At 45.3% G+C, this 20,567-nt stretch overlaps 1 protein-coding gene across 1 annotated transcript in view; it reads right to left on the bottom strand.

The window, feature by feature from the left end:
- ankfn1a (ankyrin repeat and fibronectin type III domain containing 1a) overlaps window positions 1–20,232 on the bottom strand; it is a 28,631-nt gene extending 8,399 nt beyond the window's left edge. Inside the window, exons 1-12 of the mRNA XM_030775149.1 lie at window positions 20,042–20,232; window positions 18,184–18,383; window positions 14,514–14,708; window positions 12,582–12,695; window positions 11,562–11,659; window positions 11,223–11,313; window positions 10,101–10,208; window positions 5,372–5,471; window positions 5,135–5,267; window positions 3,065–3,181; window positions 2,336–2,551; window positions 1,607–1,773 (exon numbers count right to left, since the gene is read on the bottom strand). Of these exons, the coding sequence (XP_030631009.1) occupies window positions 1,607–1,773; window positions 2,336–2,551; window positions 3,065–3,181; window positions 5,135–5,267; window positions 5,372–5,471; window positions 10,101–10,208; window positions 11,223–11,313; window positions 11,562–11,659; window positions 12,582–12,695; window positions 14,514–14,708; window positions 18,184–18,383; window positions 20,042–20,232 (1,730 nt within the window). The remainder of the gene's footprint in view (window positions 1–1,606; window positions 1,774–2,335; window positions 2,552–3,064; window positions 3,182–5,134; window positions 5,268–5,371; window positions 5,472–10,100; window positions 10,209–11,222; window positions 11,314–11,561; window positions 11,660–12,581; window positions 12,696–14,513; window positions 14,709–18,183; window positions 18,384–20,041) is intronic.
- Window positions 20,233–20,567: the final 335 nt, after the last annotated feature.

Here is a 20,567-nt window from a genome sequence, read left to right as displayed (position 1 = left end):
ATTGTCTTGCTAATGACTGCTGAGATTAATTAATGAATGAGGAGCTGGTGCTAATTAATTTGCTGTATTAAGATGATTAAGTCTCATGAATGCACACAAGCAGACGTCTCTCGCCACCCAGAGAACTGCGCGAAAACATCGTCAGATCGACATGTCAAAACCAGAGCTGGCCACCGGTCCAGAAAGAGGGTCCTTTTGGCAAACCTCACAAGGACACGTCCGAATCTGGGGGGAGTCAAAAAATTGCTCCAGAGACTTTCCTAAAGCTGTGAGGGGGCATCCTCTAGAGCAGACCCCCCCCCCCACACCCCTGCCCCCCCCTGCCCGCGCGCCCCAGAGCTCAGCCCCCGTAGTAAATTCAGTTTTACTGCCACACACGCTGGGGGGGATAATGAGTCTGCTGTCTGACAGAGCCAACGGGGTCAGCCTGGTGACCCCAGGTGAAAATAAATAAATAGCTCCTTTACCAAACAAAAACAAACAGGAGTTTTGTTTTGCCCAATAAAAAATGGTCATGTCAAGAAACTATGTGAGTGTGCGGTGAAGGAGAATTCCACGCAAAAAAAAAAAAAAAAAAAAAAAAAAAAAACCCTCAGCGCTGACACACGTCTCGAACCGTTCCACCGTTTTCTTTTGTTTTTTTTTTAATCTGTCACTAATCAACAGACCACTCTTTAGTCTGAACAATTAGGTAAATTAAAATAAAACCTTTTTTTTTCCCCTTACAAACCAAACAATGTTTTCATACAAAATCCCCTTTTTGTAAAAAGATTAGACAAACGCTGAAGAGCAAGTACTGACATGACACAGATCACAAAATAACAAACAGAATTTTCTCAGAAAGAGACTGCACTCTTGAGTTCTCCTTCTCCCTGAATGCTGTCATCCCAATGCACTAGGATGTAATTTTGTGTAATGTTGCCTTAACTCATTTGGCTCAATTCAAACAGAGAGAAAAGGAGGAAGAAGGCATTTAACGTGTGTGAATGCAGGGTAGAGTATTCGTCTCAAAAACACACACACACACACACACAAACAGATTCGGATGTATCGTCGGGGAACGCAGGGTTCCGTCTCTTTCTCGCTCTCTCTCCCCGCTTCTCTAAATGCTCTCATTCACTCCCGCTATTCCGGAACAATCTGGCCAGACGGAACAATCAGGCTAAATCCTGAGTGAGTGAAGAGAAGAGAAGAGGCGCTTAAGAAAATGAATGTCTGACTCTATTAGCGCAAAAGCCACTCACTCCTTCAAATTCTGTAGAGAGTATTAATAGAACGCACTCTCAATCCCTGAGATAACCTGTGTATTGAGCCTGAGAGAGAGAGAACAGAGAAATAGAGAGAGAGAGAGAGAGAGAGAGAGAGAAAGAGAAGGGGGAGAGGGGGGAAAAGAAATGATAGAGAGATAGGGAGAGAGTGACAGAAAGAGGGAAAGATATTGAGGGAAGGACAGAGAAAGAGGGAGAGAGACAGAGGGAAAGACAGTGAGAGCCAAATAGAGAGAGAGAGTGATACAGAGATAGAGGCAGAGATAGAGATGGAAAGAGAGAGAGAGAGAGAGAGAGAGAGAGAGAGAGAGAGGGCTGAGGTAGGCATGATGACGGACCTGGAGACGTTCCAGTTCTCCCGGATGCGGGCGTGGCATAGCATGTTGGGCATGCGCTGAGGGACGAGAACTTTGATCTGGTCCACAGAACTGCTCAGCTTCAGGTAACCCAAATACAGCCCCGGGGCCAGACGATGCTGACTGCGTCTCTGATAGGCCAAGATGTCCTGACACACACACGCACGCACACACACACACACACGCACACACACACATGCACACACACACACACGCGCACACACACACACACACACACACACACACCCACACAAACACGTGGTTAATATAAACATCAATCACACACACACACACACAAACTCACACACACACACACGGTTAATATAAACATCAAACACACACATACACACATACAGGCATACACACACATGCGCACAGTAAGCGCACGGATCACATACTCATTAGGCTAAACAAAAGGAGTTATAAATAAATTTCTAAACAAAAACACAAATGAAAAGAGTTCATTAAAAATGATCCTACTAACAAAACATTCACAGGATGAGCTAAAATATCCCTTACACACTCTCCAATGCGTCAAACACTAAAAAAATCCGATCTGTTTTCAGGAACTACCATTGGCAAGGCTCAGATTCCACTGGCTGTCACTACAGCTGAATTCAAATCTGATTCAAAACCATATCATCACAAACTGAGCCATGCAGCCTCTGCAGAGGGCGCCTCCTGCTGGGCGTGGTCCCCGGGCGGAGATACCTGTATGGTGATGAGGAGGATGTCCAGGGCGTAGGGTTCCTCCGGCGTAGACAAGGACTTCCTCTGACTCTGCAATTTGGACACCTGCATCCATTTGCCGTTAAAGAACGAGTACAGGCTTTCCATTTCTCGAACTGTGACCAGCAGCACGTTTCCATGGCGATCTTTAATAGGTTCGTAATGGACCCGACCTAAATTGTGAGTTCCCAGCAGGTTCTGCGAGAGGGAGGGAGACGCTTCAGCTGCTATGAAACAGGGCATTTTTTTCCTCTTTTTTCTCATTTTTTTGATTGAACAGATGTAACATAATAAAGGAATGTGTTAGCAGGGGGGAAATCCAGGGGAGGGGGAGGGGGGAGGGGGAGGGGGGAGGGGGGGGGGGGGAGGGGGAGGGGGGCTTGACCGTGAAAACGGTGTAAGTTATTAGAAAACGTAAAAGGCTTGTGAGGCAATTTACTCCTGGTCTTCTGAAGCAACACATCTAATTGGCCAAAACAGTTGTTATATAACACACACACACACACACACATAGAGTAACAGAGTGAGCACATGAGAGAGAGAGAGAGAGAGAGAGAGAGAGAGAGAGAGAGAGAAATGATGGATAATATTTCACACCGCGGGTGAACGCGACTTGATTTCATGGAGTTCAGCGGCGTGTACCACATGACTGCTGAGGAGGTTAATGGTAGTGTTTGTGTGTGTGTGTGTGTGTGTGTGTGTGTGTGAGACCTGCAGTTGGCCTGCGGCTGCCAGCATCTTCTGCCGAGACTGAAGGGTAGAAGAAGATGAGGAAGAGACAGCCATGCTCTGTCTAAGCCATCGCACGTCTTCCCACATACACGATAACTGTCAACACACAACAGTACAAACGTCTTACAGTACTGTATACAGGCATGTATGCACAAACACTTGCAGACGCAGACACACACACACACACACACACTTACACACACACACCCCTGCAGCCACACAGACACACACACCCATGCGGCAAAACACGCAACACACAGACACACACACATTCTTCTCCTCTGTCTTCTCTCTCTCACACACATACATCCACACAAACACATGCACGCACACACACACACACACACACACGGAGCTTCATTAAAACAGCACAATATTAAACTGGCCAACGAACACTGACAGTGTCTAACGGTGTCCCTGCTGCTCTACTCCTTTTCTTCCATCATCAGTTAATTTGAACACTGAGGTCCAACCGCTCTGCCCGTTACAGGATTAATGACCACTAACGCAGTCAACGGCCGACTGTCATGCTGTGGGACGTCTGAACTGGCAGTGTTCTCTGACAGAAACACAGACTCTGTGTTGTTTTGTGTGATTTGGCATGAAAACGTGTTAATTTGTTGAGTTAGGGTGATATCTGAATCATACAAAAATGCAACATGACATTGTTAATGCTACTTCGCCTCTCTGCTGTCTCAGATACCAAAATGATTTCCCCTGGTGAATGACAGATGTATCCTAAAAATCTAATCAAAACCAACGATGGAAAAAAAAAATGAAGTGTATTATGAAAATATAAGAACAGCCCCTGACACAGCATCTGCCACCACAGATGAGAAGGTACTAGCTACCTGACTCAAATACGGATTAGAGACGAATCCAGTGTGACAGTACTAGCTACCTGACTCAAATACGGATTAGAGATGAATCCAGTGTGACAGTACTAGCTACCTGACTCAAATATGGATTAGAGATGAATCCAGTGTGACAGTACTAGCTACCTGACTCAAATACGGATTAGAGACGAATCCAGTGTGACAGTACTAGCTACCTGACTCAAATACGGATTAGAGACGAATCCAGTGTGACAGTACTAGCTACCTGACTCAAATATGGATTAGAGATGAATTCAGTGTGACAGTACTAGCTACCTGACTCAAATACGGATTAGAGACGAATCCAGTGTGACAGTACTAGCTACCTGACTCAAATATGGATTAGAGACGAATCCAGTGTGACAGTACTAGCTACCTGACTCAAATATGGATTAGAGATGAATTCAGTGTGACAATACTAGCTACCTGACTCAAATATGGATTAGAGACGAATCCAGTGTGACAGTACTAGCTACCTGACTCAAATATGGATTAGAGGCGAATCCAGTGTGAAAGTATTAACTACCTAACTCAAATACTGATTAGAGGCAGATCCAGAGTGACAGTACTAGCCTCCTGACTAAATTATGGATTAGAGACAGATCCAGTGTGAAAGAACTAGCTACCTAATTAAAATATGGATTAGAGGTAGATCAAATGTGAAAGTATTAACTACCTAACTCAAATAAGAATTAGAGGCAGATCCAGTGTGACAGTACTAGCTATCTGACTAAAATCTGGATTAGAAACAGGTCCAGTGTGAAAGTACTAGATAGCTAACTCAAATGTGGATTAGAGGAAGGTCTAGTTGATTACTGAAGAAAAAAAGAACAAATAGAAGATTTTAAAATGAAATATCAGTTCTACAGGAGCAGAGCCACTCTTCACACATAGATTTACACACACATGTGCACACACACAAACACAAACACATACACATGTCAATGCAATAGTATTAATGTCATCCCCCACACACACATGTATGTGCACATATGTTGCTGTCTACATGCTTGTGTGTGTGAATACATGTGAGAATATGTGTGTGTGTGTGTGTGTGTGAACAGGTGTGAGTATGTGTGTTTGTATGTGTGTGTGTGTGTGTGTGTGTGTGTGTGTGTGCGTGTGTATGTGTGTGTGTATTATGACTGAGTGATGACCAGCTGGGATCTCACACCTTGGTGAACCAGAGGAAGTCCTGCATGAGGGAACTGCTGTAGGAGTCGTCCACCTCCACGATGGGAATCTGGTCCTCATTGGTCACCAGCAGACTGTCTTTATGGTAAAAAACAGCAGCGATGTAGATCCCTCTGCAACACCAGCAGGACAAGATCTTTACCTTTCAGATCATCACATTAGAACAGGTCAAAATAAACAACAGAGGTTCATTCTGTTCTAAGTTTGAAGCCCAAACCTTTTCAGGGTTTTCACAAATTTGGTGGAGGAATGGAAAAGATGTTTCAGGCTTCGGGAGACAGACTGTTTACGACTGGGGTTCTGAAGTTTTGACGGATCTGAGACAGAAGAAGAGAACAGGCTTTGAGCAAGTCATGATAAACAGCGAAAGTTCCAAAATGGTCTTTGAAGGTATCACCGTGAAGAGAATGAACGGTACATCCTTTTAATGTTTCTGAAAATAACAAATAAAAACTGACCAAATAAACCCTAACAAACAATAAAAAAAAGAAACCAAACAAACAAACAAGCCCACAATTCCTAGAAATATGCCGTGGAAGAGACAGTCATAAAGAAACAGCACAAGAGTTAAATAACATGTCAGACCTGAGGGAAGAGGAGAGAGGGAGAGAAAGAGAGAGAGAGAGAGAGAGAGAAGGAGAGAGAGAGAGAGAGAGAGAGAGAGAAGGAGAGAGAGATATATATATATATAGAGAGAGAGAGAGAAGTCGTCTGATAATGAGTTGCGAGCACAGACTATTGCTGCAGGGTAGGTGGCGGAAAAGGTCAAAGGGGGTGGGGGTGGGCGTCTCTTCTGCGAGAGACAAGTTATCTGCTCGTTTTCAACCGCGTATCTCCCACTTTGAGCACAGCCATATCGCCGCACAATTCAGCGATGCCAATCTTCAGACGTCTCTGTTTTCACGAAATTAAGCATCACGTAATTGCCCCCCGTGTAAACAGAGGGCAGACGGAACAGTTCGTTTGGCTGAGGAGCTGTTTACAGCATGAAAGCGGCCGTCAGAGAGACGGAGACAGAGTGGAATAATCACGCTGCTTCCAGCCTCTCCGTCTCAAGAGAAAGAGAAGGCTGAACTTTCCATTTCAAAAAAAAAAAATTCAATAAAGTCCCACTGGGCTCCTGAAGGACAGCGTGTCTATGAAACCCAAAAAGGACTTCAGCCCAAAGTCTTCTCCTCCTCCACGCTGTCAACTCTTCAGGATTTTCAGCAAGTCAAGAAACCAACGGTGTGTGTGTGTGTGTGTGTGTGTGTGAGCATGTATATTTCCTTGTTAGCTTAAAGCTGTCCCGGTATAAAACACTAATCTAAAAAGGTCAAACACAATGTGTTCAAACTGCACAATAATGTTCACATCTTTATTCACTGGCAAATATGAGACAACAACATCCCCTGACTGAAAACATAGATCAGTTGTTAAATAGCAGCTACTATAAGAGCCCAGCTGCATTCAAAAGTAGCCACAGGCAGGATTTGCTGATGGTTAAAACAATGTCTTGATTCTCTCAGCTTCTGCACATGAATGAGGTTAAAAATGGATAGTGTGCCGTAGTACTGAATTAAACAACTGAATCACAACTCAGTTAATCCAAACACATTTTGACTGTATTTATACATCTGAACTGAAATCACTATCCGCTCACAGCCTGGGTTATACTGCGCAACAGAGAGATTTGTGTGTGTGTGTGTGTGTGTGTGTGCGCGTGCGTGTGTGTGTTAGAGAGAGACAGAGAGAGAGAGAGAGAGAGAGAGGGAGAGAGAGAGAGAGAGAGAGAGAGAGAGCGAGAGAGCGAGAGAGACTGAAGTGGCTGTTTGTGGTGTCCAGTATTCAGTTGAATGATGGACAGGAATGCGTGTGTTTGTGTGTGTGTGAGCGAGTGAGTGAGTGTGTGTGTGTATGTCTGTGTGTGTGAGGTGAGTGTATGTGTATCTGTGTATCTGTGTGTGTGTGTGTGTGTGTGTGTTTGGAAAGTCTCAGTGAAGGTGCTGTTGAGGGTGCTGATAAGTCAGCACTCACAGACTGTGTGTATTTCCAGCCCGGGAGGTTAACTGGCTTTGACAAGTGGATTATACGACATGAGTGTATTGGCCGCCTGCACTCGCAAACTGTCACCCCGTATAAATAAAGAAATGCTTTTTCATTTATGAAAATAAAAAATGGATCGCCTTTGATTAATGACTTGGCAATCTGTCTGTCTACTGTTTGCACACGGCGTGACCATGAAACGATCTGAGTGAGGGGTGGGGGGGGGGTGGGGGGGGGGGAGGGAGAGAGACAGAGAGAGAGAAGGTGGAGTGAGTGTGTGTGAGAGAGAGAGAGAGGGGGGGGGGGGGAGAGAGAGAGAGAGAGAGGGTGGAGTGAGTGTATGTGTGTGTGTGTGTGAGAGAGAGAGAGAGGGAGAGAGACAGAGAGAGAGAGAGATGGAGGTCAGGTGGTAGCGTTCTCTATTTTCTGAGTAATTTAGCATGGTTGAACAGAGGCTGTTCAGCATGTGCGAGGGCCAGCAGCTCCATCTATTACCCTCAGTGCTAGACTTTCCACACTTCTCCTGACAGAACCTCCCTACACAGCTCAGCACGGAGTGGAGGAGGGCACACTGTGTGTGCGTGTGTGTGTGTGTGTGTGTGTGTGTGTGCGCGCGTCTCTGTGTGTGTGTGTGTCTGTGTGAGTGAGTGTGAGTGGGGTGAAGTTGCGTCTCATGCTGAAACACAAGGAGCTGTGTGCAGCACATGCGCACACGCACACACGCGCGCACACACACACACACCCGTCGTCTGAGACCAGCCTCTCAGCTCCACATATACACTTCATAAATTAAGATATCCTCTCTTTAAATGAGTGCAGCTCTGTTACAGGTCCTTTATAGTACTGTCATTGTACCAGAGCTGATTCATTTCACAGATTTATTTTCAAACACTAACTCTCCAAAAATAAACTGGGTAAATATGTCGCCAGTCCCGCATGAGGGAACTCGCTCTCTCTCTGTCTCTCACACACACACAGACACACACACAAACACACACACGAGACACAGAGACTCAGACGGACATGCAAGTGAATTACATCGCGAACGCTCCAAAATCAGACAAAATCCCCGTGAGTACTCAATGCTTATTCAAGTCTAGCAAGCAAGAATTTTCTCTTTCAAACTTCGCTTTCTGGATTTCAGCATTTTTTGCGCTGCAAGCACTTCAGCACCCCAACTGATTAAAATAAAACTAAATAAATAAATTAAATGAAATTAAAAAACACTTCGACCAACGTATACAACTCCCTCTTTCGTCCATTAAAAGTCATTCCTCTCCCGGTGAGGCGGTAGGGAAAGGTCTGGCAGCCGACTATCTGACATCACTAGAGTTTTCTCATAAACATGAGCGATGCTCTTTTTCTCTCTCTCTGTTGTGGGGGTGTGCGTGCGCGCTTGTCTAATGAAGTCCCTGTTTGTGAGCGGCCGACTTGACGGTCGGGGCCTGGACACAGGGCTTCTCTGTGCCCCGTCAGAGGGCCGCGGGATCGGGCAACGGGCGCCCGGCCAAAACGAGCCGTCTGCTTTCGGGCGGAGGGGCTACGTCGCACGCCGCTCCCTCTGTGAGGTGTTGGCACACGACTGGACCGGCTCCATTTACAAAGCTACAGTGTACGCTCGACACGTAAAGGTGTAGAATCCAAAATGGATAAATGTATTAAAAATATTATTTATATACATACGTCGGTCTGGTGCGGACGGCGGGTGAGGGGTGGAGGGGGGTGTGTGTGTGTGTGTGTGGGGTGGGGGGTCTTCACTGAAGGTGCATTCATGCCTCTCTGGACGGCCGTACACGAGTCAAAACATTTTCACCACGCTTCATTAATTCACTTTAACACAGAGTTAATCTACTGGAAGAAGTGTGGGTTTTAAGAGAGATGTGAGGAGGATGAAGGGAGAGAGCAGATCTGAGGAGGAGGCAGAAAGAGGAAAGCAATAACAGACTGACAAAAACACAATAAAAGAAAAAGAGAGAGAATGAAATGCAGGCAGACATAAAAAAAAAAAGCTTTAAAAACTGAAGGAGGACAGACTGTGTGTGCGAGTGTGCCTGTGTGTGTGTGAGTGCTTGTGTGTGCGTGTGTGTGTGTATGTGTGTGTCTGAGTGTCTGTGTGTGTGTGTGTGTGTGCGCGTGTGTGTGTGTGTGTGTGTGTGTGTGTGTGTGTGTGTGAGTGTGTGTGTGTGTGTGTGTGTGTGAGTGTGTGTGTGTGTGTGTGAGTGTGTGTGTGTGCATGCGTGTGTGTGTGTGAGTGCTTGTGTGTGTGAGTGTGTGTGTGTATGTGTGTGTGTGTGTGTGTGTGTGTGTGTGTGTGTCTGTGTGTGTGGTGTGTGTGTGGTGTGTGTGTGTGTGTGTGAGATCATTTGTTTGTTCATCTCTTGGGGATTTCGGAGAGACTTCAGACCCCCTGTGTTTGCTGTACGGAGGAAACGCCATTGCGTATGTTTTGGAAATTGCAAATCATAATCTCCCTTCAGAATAATGCCACGCAAAGGGAGTCATGAGCTCCTCTAAACACAATCAAACCGACTCAAACCATCTAAACACATTAGCAACTGCTCCTAAAAAACAGGGACATGTAATCAAACTTATTGGCTCTTAGCAGAAACTTACATTGGCCCATGACTCAGATTAACATAACAACATTCACCAATTATGTTTCGCATTGTCACAACAAAAGCGAAACTGTCTTCACTCTATCTCTCTTTCACAGATATCAACCACATCGTTTCATGCTTCCATACCAAATATTTACAAACCTGCATATTTTAGTCAGTGATTTGGACAAAAGTTAGAACGAGAAGATGTACGCAGACTGCGGCCCACTCCTCAATCCGTAATCCAAACAAAGCGAGCCAAACCATTTTGTCAATCCCAGGAGAGCCCCAGCATGGAGAGAAGGGGGGGAAAGGTGAACGTACCTCCGCAGCTGTAGTGCTGGTGTGTGGCCCGGACCTGCTGGAGGAGACGCTCCATCGCCTCAATGTGTCCCCGTCGTCTGAAGTCACGGCCTTCACACTCCTTCCAGTCTGAGAGGGACAGGCAGACCAGTTCAACCAGCAACCGAAAACATCTTAAGCGCAAAAAACCACCATAGACTTCTGAGGCATAAGAACATGTCCCTCCCAGTTTCCATCGAATGAGTGAATATTTCAGTATTGTATAATTCTGCCCCTACTCGGAGCACTACAGATATCCACATTCTCCGTATTACAGAATGCTTCTGTATGACTGAAAAGCTGAACCCAGTGACCAGAACTTTCAAACTGCCGCTTTTCATGTAAAGTAAGCTCGCGTGATAAAATGTCCAAGCCCTTCCATTGACTAAGAGAAAGAATGAATATTTTTTATTTTAATTAAAAATGAAGAATGGGGGGCATTGTCTCTCGTTAACCTCGACAGCCCGGCCAAAATCAGGCTGATTTGACAGACCTTATACACATACTGTATAACCTGGGCTTCTTCCAAAACACCTTTTTTTTTTCCTGCTATGTTCCCAATGCACTTACATGTAATTTTCGCTTGGATGTGTTTGTGTTCTGCTGACGCACTTCTCCTCACATCTGCTGTATGTACTAGGCCTCTCTCTCTTGCTCTCTCTCTCTTTCTTTCTTTTTCTGTCTCTCTTTCTCTTTCTGTCTGTGTTGCTTTTGAAAGACAAACTCAAGGTCAACGCCAGAGAAGAGAGGAGAGGTAGGAGGTTAGAAACGGTCGTGACTGACACATAATGGTCAGGTTTTACACCCAAGGATGTTGTCTGCACAGTATATACAAGTACATCTTTTTTTTTCCATTTAAAAAACAACAAAAAAGAACCCTCTTTGTTTTAGTTTAAATTTCAAATGCTGAATATTCCGTGAGGACCGCTGAAGACCGCCACCTCAGTTTTGCACTGTGGTGTCCTTCTCTCTCTCTTTCTTTCTTTCTTTCTTTCTTTCTTTTTTCTGTCTTTCTTTCTGACTCTCTTTCTTCCTTCTCTTCTTTTTCATAAAGACATCTGCTCTCTCATGTGCAGGCGGGGGTGAAGAACTTGGAGAACTCACTAGATGGAGCGGCTGACGGAGGCTGAGATGGTGCCGACGGCCCCCACCCTTTCATATTGTACGCTGACACTCGGACATAATACATTCGTCCCTGAGAGAACCGAAAAGAAACAAAAAAATTCTGAGTATTTACATACATGTATATGAACAGCTATGACGACACTGACATACACATATATGATCAAAGATACAGCCATATGAACTGATATATTCTAAGCCTTTGCCTTAATTACACAGAGTAAGGAAAACGCTCTGTTCTGTGTGCAGTAGGGTTTTAGCGCGGTATGGACACCAGGCCAGGTAAATACGAGGTGAAGAAGATTTGGATGAGATATTTACCGTGGTGAGACCAGTTATTGTGCACCTCTGAGACTGCAGTTTCTCCAGGATCATTTCTCCAGCTAACAAAGAGAAGTCCTTCAGACAGCTCCACTCCACTGCCAGAAAAACAAAACCAAAACCATAAACAAACAACACGCGGAGAATCAGCCGGAGTTTTAAGACTGTGATTCCGATGTCAGAGGGATCAATCAGAACTCAGTAAATCAGCCTGCTTTAAAAAGACGCTTGTTTAGGAAAACCTCAAGATGATAAAATGGAAAAATATTAGCAGGTTTTTTTTAATCGCATTTTGCTTTGTTCATGATCTGCAAAATACCGTATGATTACTCAAACAAAGCACCATCGTGAGCAAAAAAAAAAAATTATAACTGCAACGCGTTGATGAAAAACTGTTATTTTACAACTTTGAACCTTTGACCTTTGTCCCATCTATTGTTTGGCTGATTTCAAAGTTTCAACTAAATTTAGCATTGTAACACGTAACAGACACAAAACTCCAAAACCAGAACAAAACGGAACAAACGTAGCTGTGTTTTTTAAGAGATTAACAAAATGAGGCTCAGTTGATTTAGCAGCAGTAACAGCTGTGATTAAAAAAAAAAAGAAAAAGCCAGCTGATAGCATATGGGCGAACATCAGAGTCTGACAATGCCGTCCAGCAGATCTAAAGAGGGTCTGAGCTTTTGACAGGGAGGGAAATGTCCTGGTGTAGAGAAGCGTTTAAAAGAGAATTCATCACCAACACATCCATCAAAAGGTGATTGTGAATGCCTTATTACTAAGACCTGACAGCCAGAGAAAAGACCCGAAATCAGATCTCTGTCAGTAAGGTACAACGGGTTACGAGCATGTGTTTGTGTGTGTGTGTGTGTGTGTGTCTGTGTGTGCGTGTGTTTTTGTGTGTGCGTGTGCATATGTATGTATGTATGTATGCATGTGTGTGTGTGCATGCGCATGTGTGTGTGTGTGTGTATGTGTGTGTGTGTGTGTCACACATGCTGATAATGAGACTCTAACCTTTGTATTTAGTGATCACGGCTGAATTGAGACAGGACGGCTCTTGAAAGCTAACGGTGAGAGAAGTGCTGCTGGTCACAGTCAGACGCACTGCAGATGGAGCATCAGGCACACCTGGAAAAAAACCCCCAAGCAAAACACAATTCATGCCAAACAGTCACATTTTAAAAAGGCTTCGCAAGCGTGGCAATCACAGCAAGCACCAACACTGACGATGCCTTCACTGTACCAAAATTAGCCAATTCCAAAAATTAAGTGTGAAAAATGATCTCAAAGAACCTGGAGCCAGTCCAAAACAGCACAAGTTCACACACACACACACACACACACACACACACACACACACACACACACACACACACACTTCATTTCCCATGTTGGGAGAAGCTCACAGCTGTAATAAACACATACCTGAAACTATTTTCTTGTCTTAAGTCATTTTTATTTCGGTGTGAGAACATCAGGAATAAAAATGACTTTAAGCAGCCGGTTGCTGGGAGACAATGAAACTGTCTAAACGATGATGAACAGTGGTGTCAGCACACACACAAAAACACCATTCAAATCCTCTTCAAGCATCCTGTGCAAACCTACAGGCAATTATCTCCAATCCAAAATTAATTTCCAAACAACACTCCAACTCACGATTGCCTCTGAGTATCACCACATTCAAATAACCAATTATCTTCTCTGCACAGAAAATTAGACAACACTACAACTATTCTGAGAGAAACAGAGGGGGGGAGAGAGGGAGAGAGAGAGAGAGAGAGAGAGAGAGAGAGAGAGAGAGAGGAGAGAGAGAGGATATATGTAAACATTTGAAAAGTAAACATATCAATACAAACCACAATTAAATCAAACACTTGATTGCCCTTCACAAAATTAAAAAAAAAAAACAAAACAAAACAAAAAAGCTTCTAATTATAGAAAGCTTGGTGTTGTTCATTCACACATTAGCCTGGTTTGGTCTGACAAACAAACACGTTGAGGGTGTGTGTCATTAATAAAACTGAATGAACGGGCCGCTGCTGCCAGTCAAAAGGGTTTCCGTCGTTGGCAGTTTGAAAGGTGGTTGGTTTTTGGTTTGTTTTTTTTTGGAGAGGAGTTTGCTTTATAACAGAAGCATTGTGAATTGAGGACAGGGAGTGACCTAACAGTCGTTTCCATTCCGCGGACTGTAATCCCAGATTCTGGCTTCCCGCCAGCAGCGGCTGATGGCTTATTTGTAAATCTGAGCACATATACACACTTATAACGCTAACCTTCTTCCAGCGGAATCCTTTTTCCGACCTCCCCCTGGCCAGCCGATGGGTCTGAGAGGTGCTTGATTGTCTGTGAGCGCCTCAGATAAAGCACTGCTCATTTCTGACCTCTTTTTTTTTTTCCCCCACTGAGGGCATTTACAGAGAAAAGCCCACAAAACACCCTGATGAAAGGAGAAATCAATTCTAACGCTGACGTGCTAGCCTTCCACACAACCGGCTCAGAGTCTTCAGCTCCCTGGAGATTATGGTTAACGTTCCAGTCAAATCAAAGATCAGGATACTTCTAAAATTGCCTAACAGTGCTTCAGATACCTCATCCAATGCTCCTGAGAACGCCTCAGAACACTGTGTTCGCTACAGAGAGCTTCAGAGAGCTGGACCGGCAGGAGTTTCCTTCAGATCACTATAAAAGACATTTGAAATTTCCCCTACATTGCTCAGTTTGTCTAACTTGACCCCACATCAACACACTATCACAGGTAAAGAGGGATGTTCTAGCAGGAATCCTCTCAACCCTGTCTCCTATTGGACAGTCCTCCACTGCTGTTCTCCAATTGGACGATCCTGACCTTTTATCCCGACCTATTGCACAGTTGATTTTCTCTGACCCACCACCCCCCTCCCCCTCGTCCCCGTTTCTAGCCCAGGTGTGAATACGGTCACTCACGTGAGTGTTCAATGCCAGTCCGCATGCGCTTGTAGAGCTTGCATTTCCACTCCCAGGCCTTGAGCTGTTTCTCCTTTTCAGATGTGTCTAAACTGAGACTCTCTCGCATGACCTGAGTGGACAGTTCACTGGCTCTTCTCTGGGCTTCCTGTACCAGCGCAGACAGGTGGGCCTCCCTGCTCTCCAGGCTCCCAACTGTACAAACACACACACACACACACACACACACACACACACACACACACACACACACACACATATATACAGAGACATATATAATCACACACACACACACAGACACATATATAATCACACACACACACACACAGACACATGCAGAAGAGATATAAAAAAGATGAAAGTCAGAACACATGCAGGTGTGCCTTTCGTTCACCTGGGTCGGTCACATCCTCCCTTTCTGTATTTGTGTTCTTTGCCATCGCAGTGGGGTTCGACCCGACCTTCACATACTGCTTTGTGTTTGTCTTTTTTCTCTCTCTCTTTGATATTTGTTTAAGAGAGCTCTGCAATCTCTCTTTTAAAATCTCCACACTCCCATTTAAGCTGAGCAGAGTAGTTCTCTGTTGGTTATGTCATCAAAATCTCACACATCTCTAATAATGTTACGATGAATTTCAAAGGGTTTTTTTTTTTCTTCACGCTACCCTTCTTCTTCTGATTCTGTTCTCTACTGATAATGTCGTTCAATTTAAATCTGAAACGTACCGTGGAAAAAATTGGATTTTTTTTTCTCATTAAAACCGTAACAAATGAATTCATATTCAAGTGTTTTCATAGATCTTAGCTCATAAAATTAAAACATTTCATAAACAGACTGTAAGAACAAAACACTTTTGGGAATCTTATATCGCTCTCCAAAACCACATCACATGATATGAGTATGAGTGCACCAGCAGAAGCATGACTTCAGTCATTTTCCTGACATAAAACCGCCGCTTCTCACTGTCGAGTGTGTCAGCGTGTTTCAGAGATGCAGTCGGTGGGTCTGAGGAGGAGGTTTAGGGAGGAGGAGGTGCTTAGCAGGAGCGCAGCACACACACACACACACACACGCACACACACACACACAGGACGGTGTCCAGCCCTATAGACTTGTCATGGCGTAATGAAGCCTGCTTTGGCCTGAGCTCCTCTCAGACGCTCCTGCATGGCCTTTCAGAGCCTTAGTCACAGACCATGACAGAAAAATAAACAAACAAACACGTGGCTGAAGAAGAGACCCTCTTTCACTCGGCCTGAGCCAGCCGGGGGGACGGGGGGGGGGCACTCCAGGAGAGATGATAAAGTAAGTGTTGTCAACTCTGAAAAAAGGGGCAATTAAAAAAAAGGAGAGAGAGAGACTATGAGAGAGAGAGAGAGAAAGACCATGAGAGAGAGAGACTATGAGAGAGAGAAAGAGAGAGAGAGAGAGAGAGAGAGAGAGAGAGAGAGAGAGAGAAAGAGAGAGAGAGAGAGAGAGAGAGAGAGAGAGAGACCATGAGAGAGAGAAAGAGAGAGAGCCTTATATGGGGGGTTGGGGGGGGGGGGGGTGTCTGTAGTCCACAGTGGAAAAGTTGCTAGCGATATTAGCCACCTTGAGGTGTAATTTCCTGTGCTCTGAAGACTGACATGTGTGCCACTCTGTGTGGTTCATTGAACAAACTATAAATTAATGGGCAAGTCTGTCGATAGCGCACCGATGCACACAGTTGGTATTGTTGGCTCTCTGGGAATGACCTAAATATAGGTTTTCTGGGGCCTCAAGTAAGGTCCATAAACACAGCTCGGCTCAGAGCCGGGACTGGCCCTCCAAAACTGTCAGGCGTCACACGGGCTGATTTACTGGGCTCTTCTAGACTGACATTAATATAATGCAGAGAAGCCGGCAAAAGGAAAATAAGGCCAATGTTTATTTTCTGTTTGTTTACAAGGATCGGATTGTACCTCGGCGAGATGTTTTTTCGAAATTTAACTGCGGCCCGGGCACAATAAATCTCTTCGCGTAATTGCCACGCGTTCCACGCATCATTGGGAAAGTTAAACCATTAAACGACAAACCTTGTTAAGGTTTTCGGGCAGGAATGTCGTGAGATGTGTTCGCCCCGCTCTTTGGCGGGTTCACTGGCTCTTTTCAGACCCCCCTTTTTTTTTTCCCTCCCCAGACACAGACAGATTCAATCCCTGAACTCCCTGTGGTGAAGGGTTCTTTTTTTTTTCCACAATGTCGTAGGAGGTAAGAAACACCTGTTCTACTGTTGCCAGCAGAGTAAAGATCTGAATACACTATTGACTGGAGAGAGAGAGAGAGAGAGCGAGAGAAAGAGAGCGAGAGAGAGAGCGAGAGAAAGAGAGCGAGAGAGAGAGCGAGAAAAAGAGAGTGAGAGAGAGCGAGAGAGAAAGATAGAGAGAGAGCAAGAGACAGAGAGAGAGAGCGAGAGAGAAAGAGAAAGAGAAAGAGAGTGAGAGAGAAAGAGAGCGAGAGAGAGAGAGAGCGAGAGAGAAAGAGAGAGAGAGAGAGAGCGAGAGAGAGAGAGAGAGAAAGATAGAGAGAGAGCAAGAGACAGAGAGAGAGAGCGAGAGAGAAAGAGAAAGAGAAAGAGAGTGAGAGAGAAAGAGAGCGAGAGAGAGAGAGAGCGAGAGAGAAAGAGAGAGAGAGAGAGAGCGAGAGAGAGAGAGAGAGAGAGAGAGAGAGAGAGAGAGAGAGAGAGCGAGAGAGAGAGAGAGAGAGAGCACGGGTAAAAGTGTAGCTCCTGTCTGTGTGGGCTGGATCCTCTCTCGTCTGTATTTACGCCAACACTTCACGCCACGCATTTCATCGCCTCGATTGCCCTGTTCCAAACAATACCTGTACCCTCTTACGACAGACTACAACGTTCATATCCGCTGTACCATTCAATCAGGGTCTTTCAGCAGCTGATTCCACTAACCAGAGCCTTTACACTCTCTTAATAGATATGTTCCCAATGACAGGGATAACAAAGAGGCAAAGTTAATACAATAATGATGGTCAGGCTGGTTATTTTGATAAGAGTATTTGTGGTTTTAAGCGTGTGACAGTAATGTGGAGTTTTCTGCCAGGTGTGACGGAAAGCTTTGACGGAAAGTTTCAGTGTCGCTGATATGAATATCACTATCGTCTTTTACAGGTCGATGCCAAGTGTCTTGCGCTCTCTGGAAATGTTTACGCTGCTTTTCATCACAAACAATTAAGCTAATTAGCAAAGCTTCTGCTAAACATCTGCAGACTGACGGCTCACACCGAATGTAAAATGCCCAATTTACCACTGAAAATGAAATTCATAACAGTGCTTTACACATGCACACAGCGAGAGGGAGAGAGAAAGCAAGAGAGAGAGGGAGAGAGAGGGAGAGAGAGAGGGAGAGAGAGAGAGAGAGAGAGAGAGAGAGAGAGAGAGAGAGAGAGAGGGAGGGTGGAGTGAGTTTGAGAGAGATGAGGTCAGTTGATAGCACTCTCTATTTTCTAAATATGACAGAGACAGAGGGAAAGAGAGAGAGAGAGAGAGAGAGACAGAGGGAAAGAGAGAGAGAGAGAGAGAGAGAGAGAGAGAGATGAAGCTTTGACTTGACTCTTGATAAATAAGATATCCGTGTAAATGCGGGTTGTGGCGGCCTGTGGTGTGTGTTGGGTGCATTACGGATGGGTACTCACAGTGCGGACTCTCCTTCCCTCCGGCCTTCAGCAGCAGCTTGGCAATGGGCACGTTGTTGGTCATGATGGCGATGTCCAGCGGTGTCAGGCCCTCGCTGTTGGGGGTGTTAAGGTCGAGCTCGTCTGCCGTGTACTGAAACAAGAGGATCTGAACGGCGTCAAGGTCCTGCTGCTCCACCGCCTCAAACAGAGATTCATTACTCTGGACGTTCTGAAAGACAGAGGAAAGCTTATTCTTCAGCACTCGTCTTATCTGTCCTCAAACAGAGATTCATTACTCTGGACGTTCTGAAAGACAGAGGACAGCATAATCTTCAGCACTCGTCCTATCTGGCCTCAAACAGAGATTCATTACTCTGGACGTTCTGAAAGACAGAGGACAGCATAATCTTCAGCACTCGTCCTATCTGGCCTCAAACAGAGATTCATTACTCTGGACGTTCTGAAAGACAGAGGACAGCATAATCTTCAGCACTCGTCCTATCTGGCCTCAAACAGAGATTCATTACTCTGGACGTTCTGAAAGACAGAGGACAGCATAATCTTCAGCACTCGTCCTATCTGGCCTCAAACAGAGATTCATTACTCTGGAAGTTCTGAAAGACAGAGGACAGCATAATCTTCAGCACTCGTCCTATCTGGCCTCAAACAGAGATTCATTACTCTAGAAGTTCTGAAAGACAGAGGACAGCATAATCTTCAGCACTCGTCCTATCTGTCCTCAAACAGAGATTCATTACTCTGGATGTTCTGAAAGACAGAGGACAGCATAATCTTCAGCACTCGTCCTATCTGTCCTCAAACAGAGATTCATTACTCTGGACGTTCTGAAAGACAGAGGACAGCATAATCTTCAGCACTCATCCTATCTGTCCTGCTGACTTCAGTGGGTCACCAGGGGTCCTGTGGATCTCAGGTGAGCTCTAGGTTATAAGAACTGGACTCTTCCCTCACATAAAGAGTCAGGAGCGGCTGAAGACATTTCATGCTGTTGAGGATAGCCATGTGAATGAGTGCATCATTCCTCCAAACGCAGTCAGCTTGTGTGGTCTGTCTCAGTCTGGATGAGTAACTCTTTGTCAAAATGTAAGTAAATTGGATCGGCTGGTTTTCTTGGAGCCATTCGTCCTGATTTACGAGGTTTAAATCTCGCACAAACAGCAATCGGATGACATTACCACGTTCAGTCATGAATTCCTGTACTATGATTTGGGTGTTCTGAGCCATTGTGAAGTAGAATGGAGAGAGAGGGGGGGAGAGAGAGAGAGAGAGAGAGAGAGAGAGAGAGAGAGAGTGATTGGATTGACCCCATAAGACTCCCTGAGGACTGGAGTTTGTCTTACATAAGCACTGACATTTGGGGAAATACCAAGATTGGAGCCAGACAGTGACAGACAGGCGAACTGACTGACATAAAGCGTCGTTTTTCTGTAAAGTCTAAAGCACCAATTCACGTAAGGTCAGAGAATGTTAAGATCACTCAATACTGAGCTATATAAATGCAAATGGCAATGTTTGTGGTCACAGTATAAAACAACAACAAAAAAAAAGACAATCAGGCATTCTATAGAATGAGTGTAGCTATGGTTTCCATGTTTGCAAACAAAGATAAATGACAACAGAGACACAGTATGCAGTATTTCCTAAGTCCAGGCCTCGTGGGGCCCATGTCTAAGCTGGTCCTGACTCACACCAGACTCAAATGGTGCGGATGTTTGAGACCCGAATTGACGGAAGAAATGAGATTTGAAGGTGCCTGACAAGGGGTTTTAAGGAGATTAAGGAGTGAAGCACTGCAATACTGATTCAAACCGCCCACGCTAAAACATGATCCACGCAGACGTGAGCTTCCTAAAGCCCAGGGCCACTCACCGAAGCTTTGCGGATTCGGTCGGAGCGGCCAAAAAAGTAGGCGTCCTCAAAGGAGGAGTGGCTGCCCTTGAACTTCTCTGACAGGTTTCGGTAGAGGCGTTTGGCGGCGTTCGGGGAGGCAGGGCCCGCCCCCTTCTTACTGTGGGTCAGCTGAAGATTCTGCATCTGCTGGGTCATACTGACAGGAAAATTCCTATAGAGAGGAGACGAGAGGGGAGGAGAGGAGGAAAAGAGAAGAGGAGAGGAGAGGAGAGGAGAGGGAAGGAGGAGGAGAGGGGAGGACAGGAGAGGAGAGGAGGAAAAGAAAAGAGGAGAGGGGAGGAGAGGAGAGGAGAGGAGAGGAGACAGAAGGAGGAAAAGAGGAGAGGAGAGGAGAGGAGAGGAGGGGAGAGGAGAGGAGAGGAGAGGACAGGAGGAAAAGAAAAGAGGAGAGGGAAGGAGGAAAAGAGGAGAGGAGAGGAGAGGAGAGGAGACGGAAGGAGGAAAAGAGGAGAGGAGAGGAGAGGAGAGGA

Source organism: Chanos chanos, chromosome 5, assembly GCF_902362185.1.
Source record: "Chanos chanos chromosome 5, fChaCha1.1, whole genome shotgun sequence".
In the NCBI taxonomy this organism is placed as follows: Eukaryota; Metazoa; Chordata; class Actinopteri; order Gonorynchiformes; family Chanidae; genus Chanos; species Chanos chanos.
This window is presented reverse-complemented; position numbering and strand designations above follow the sequence as displayed.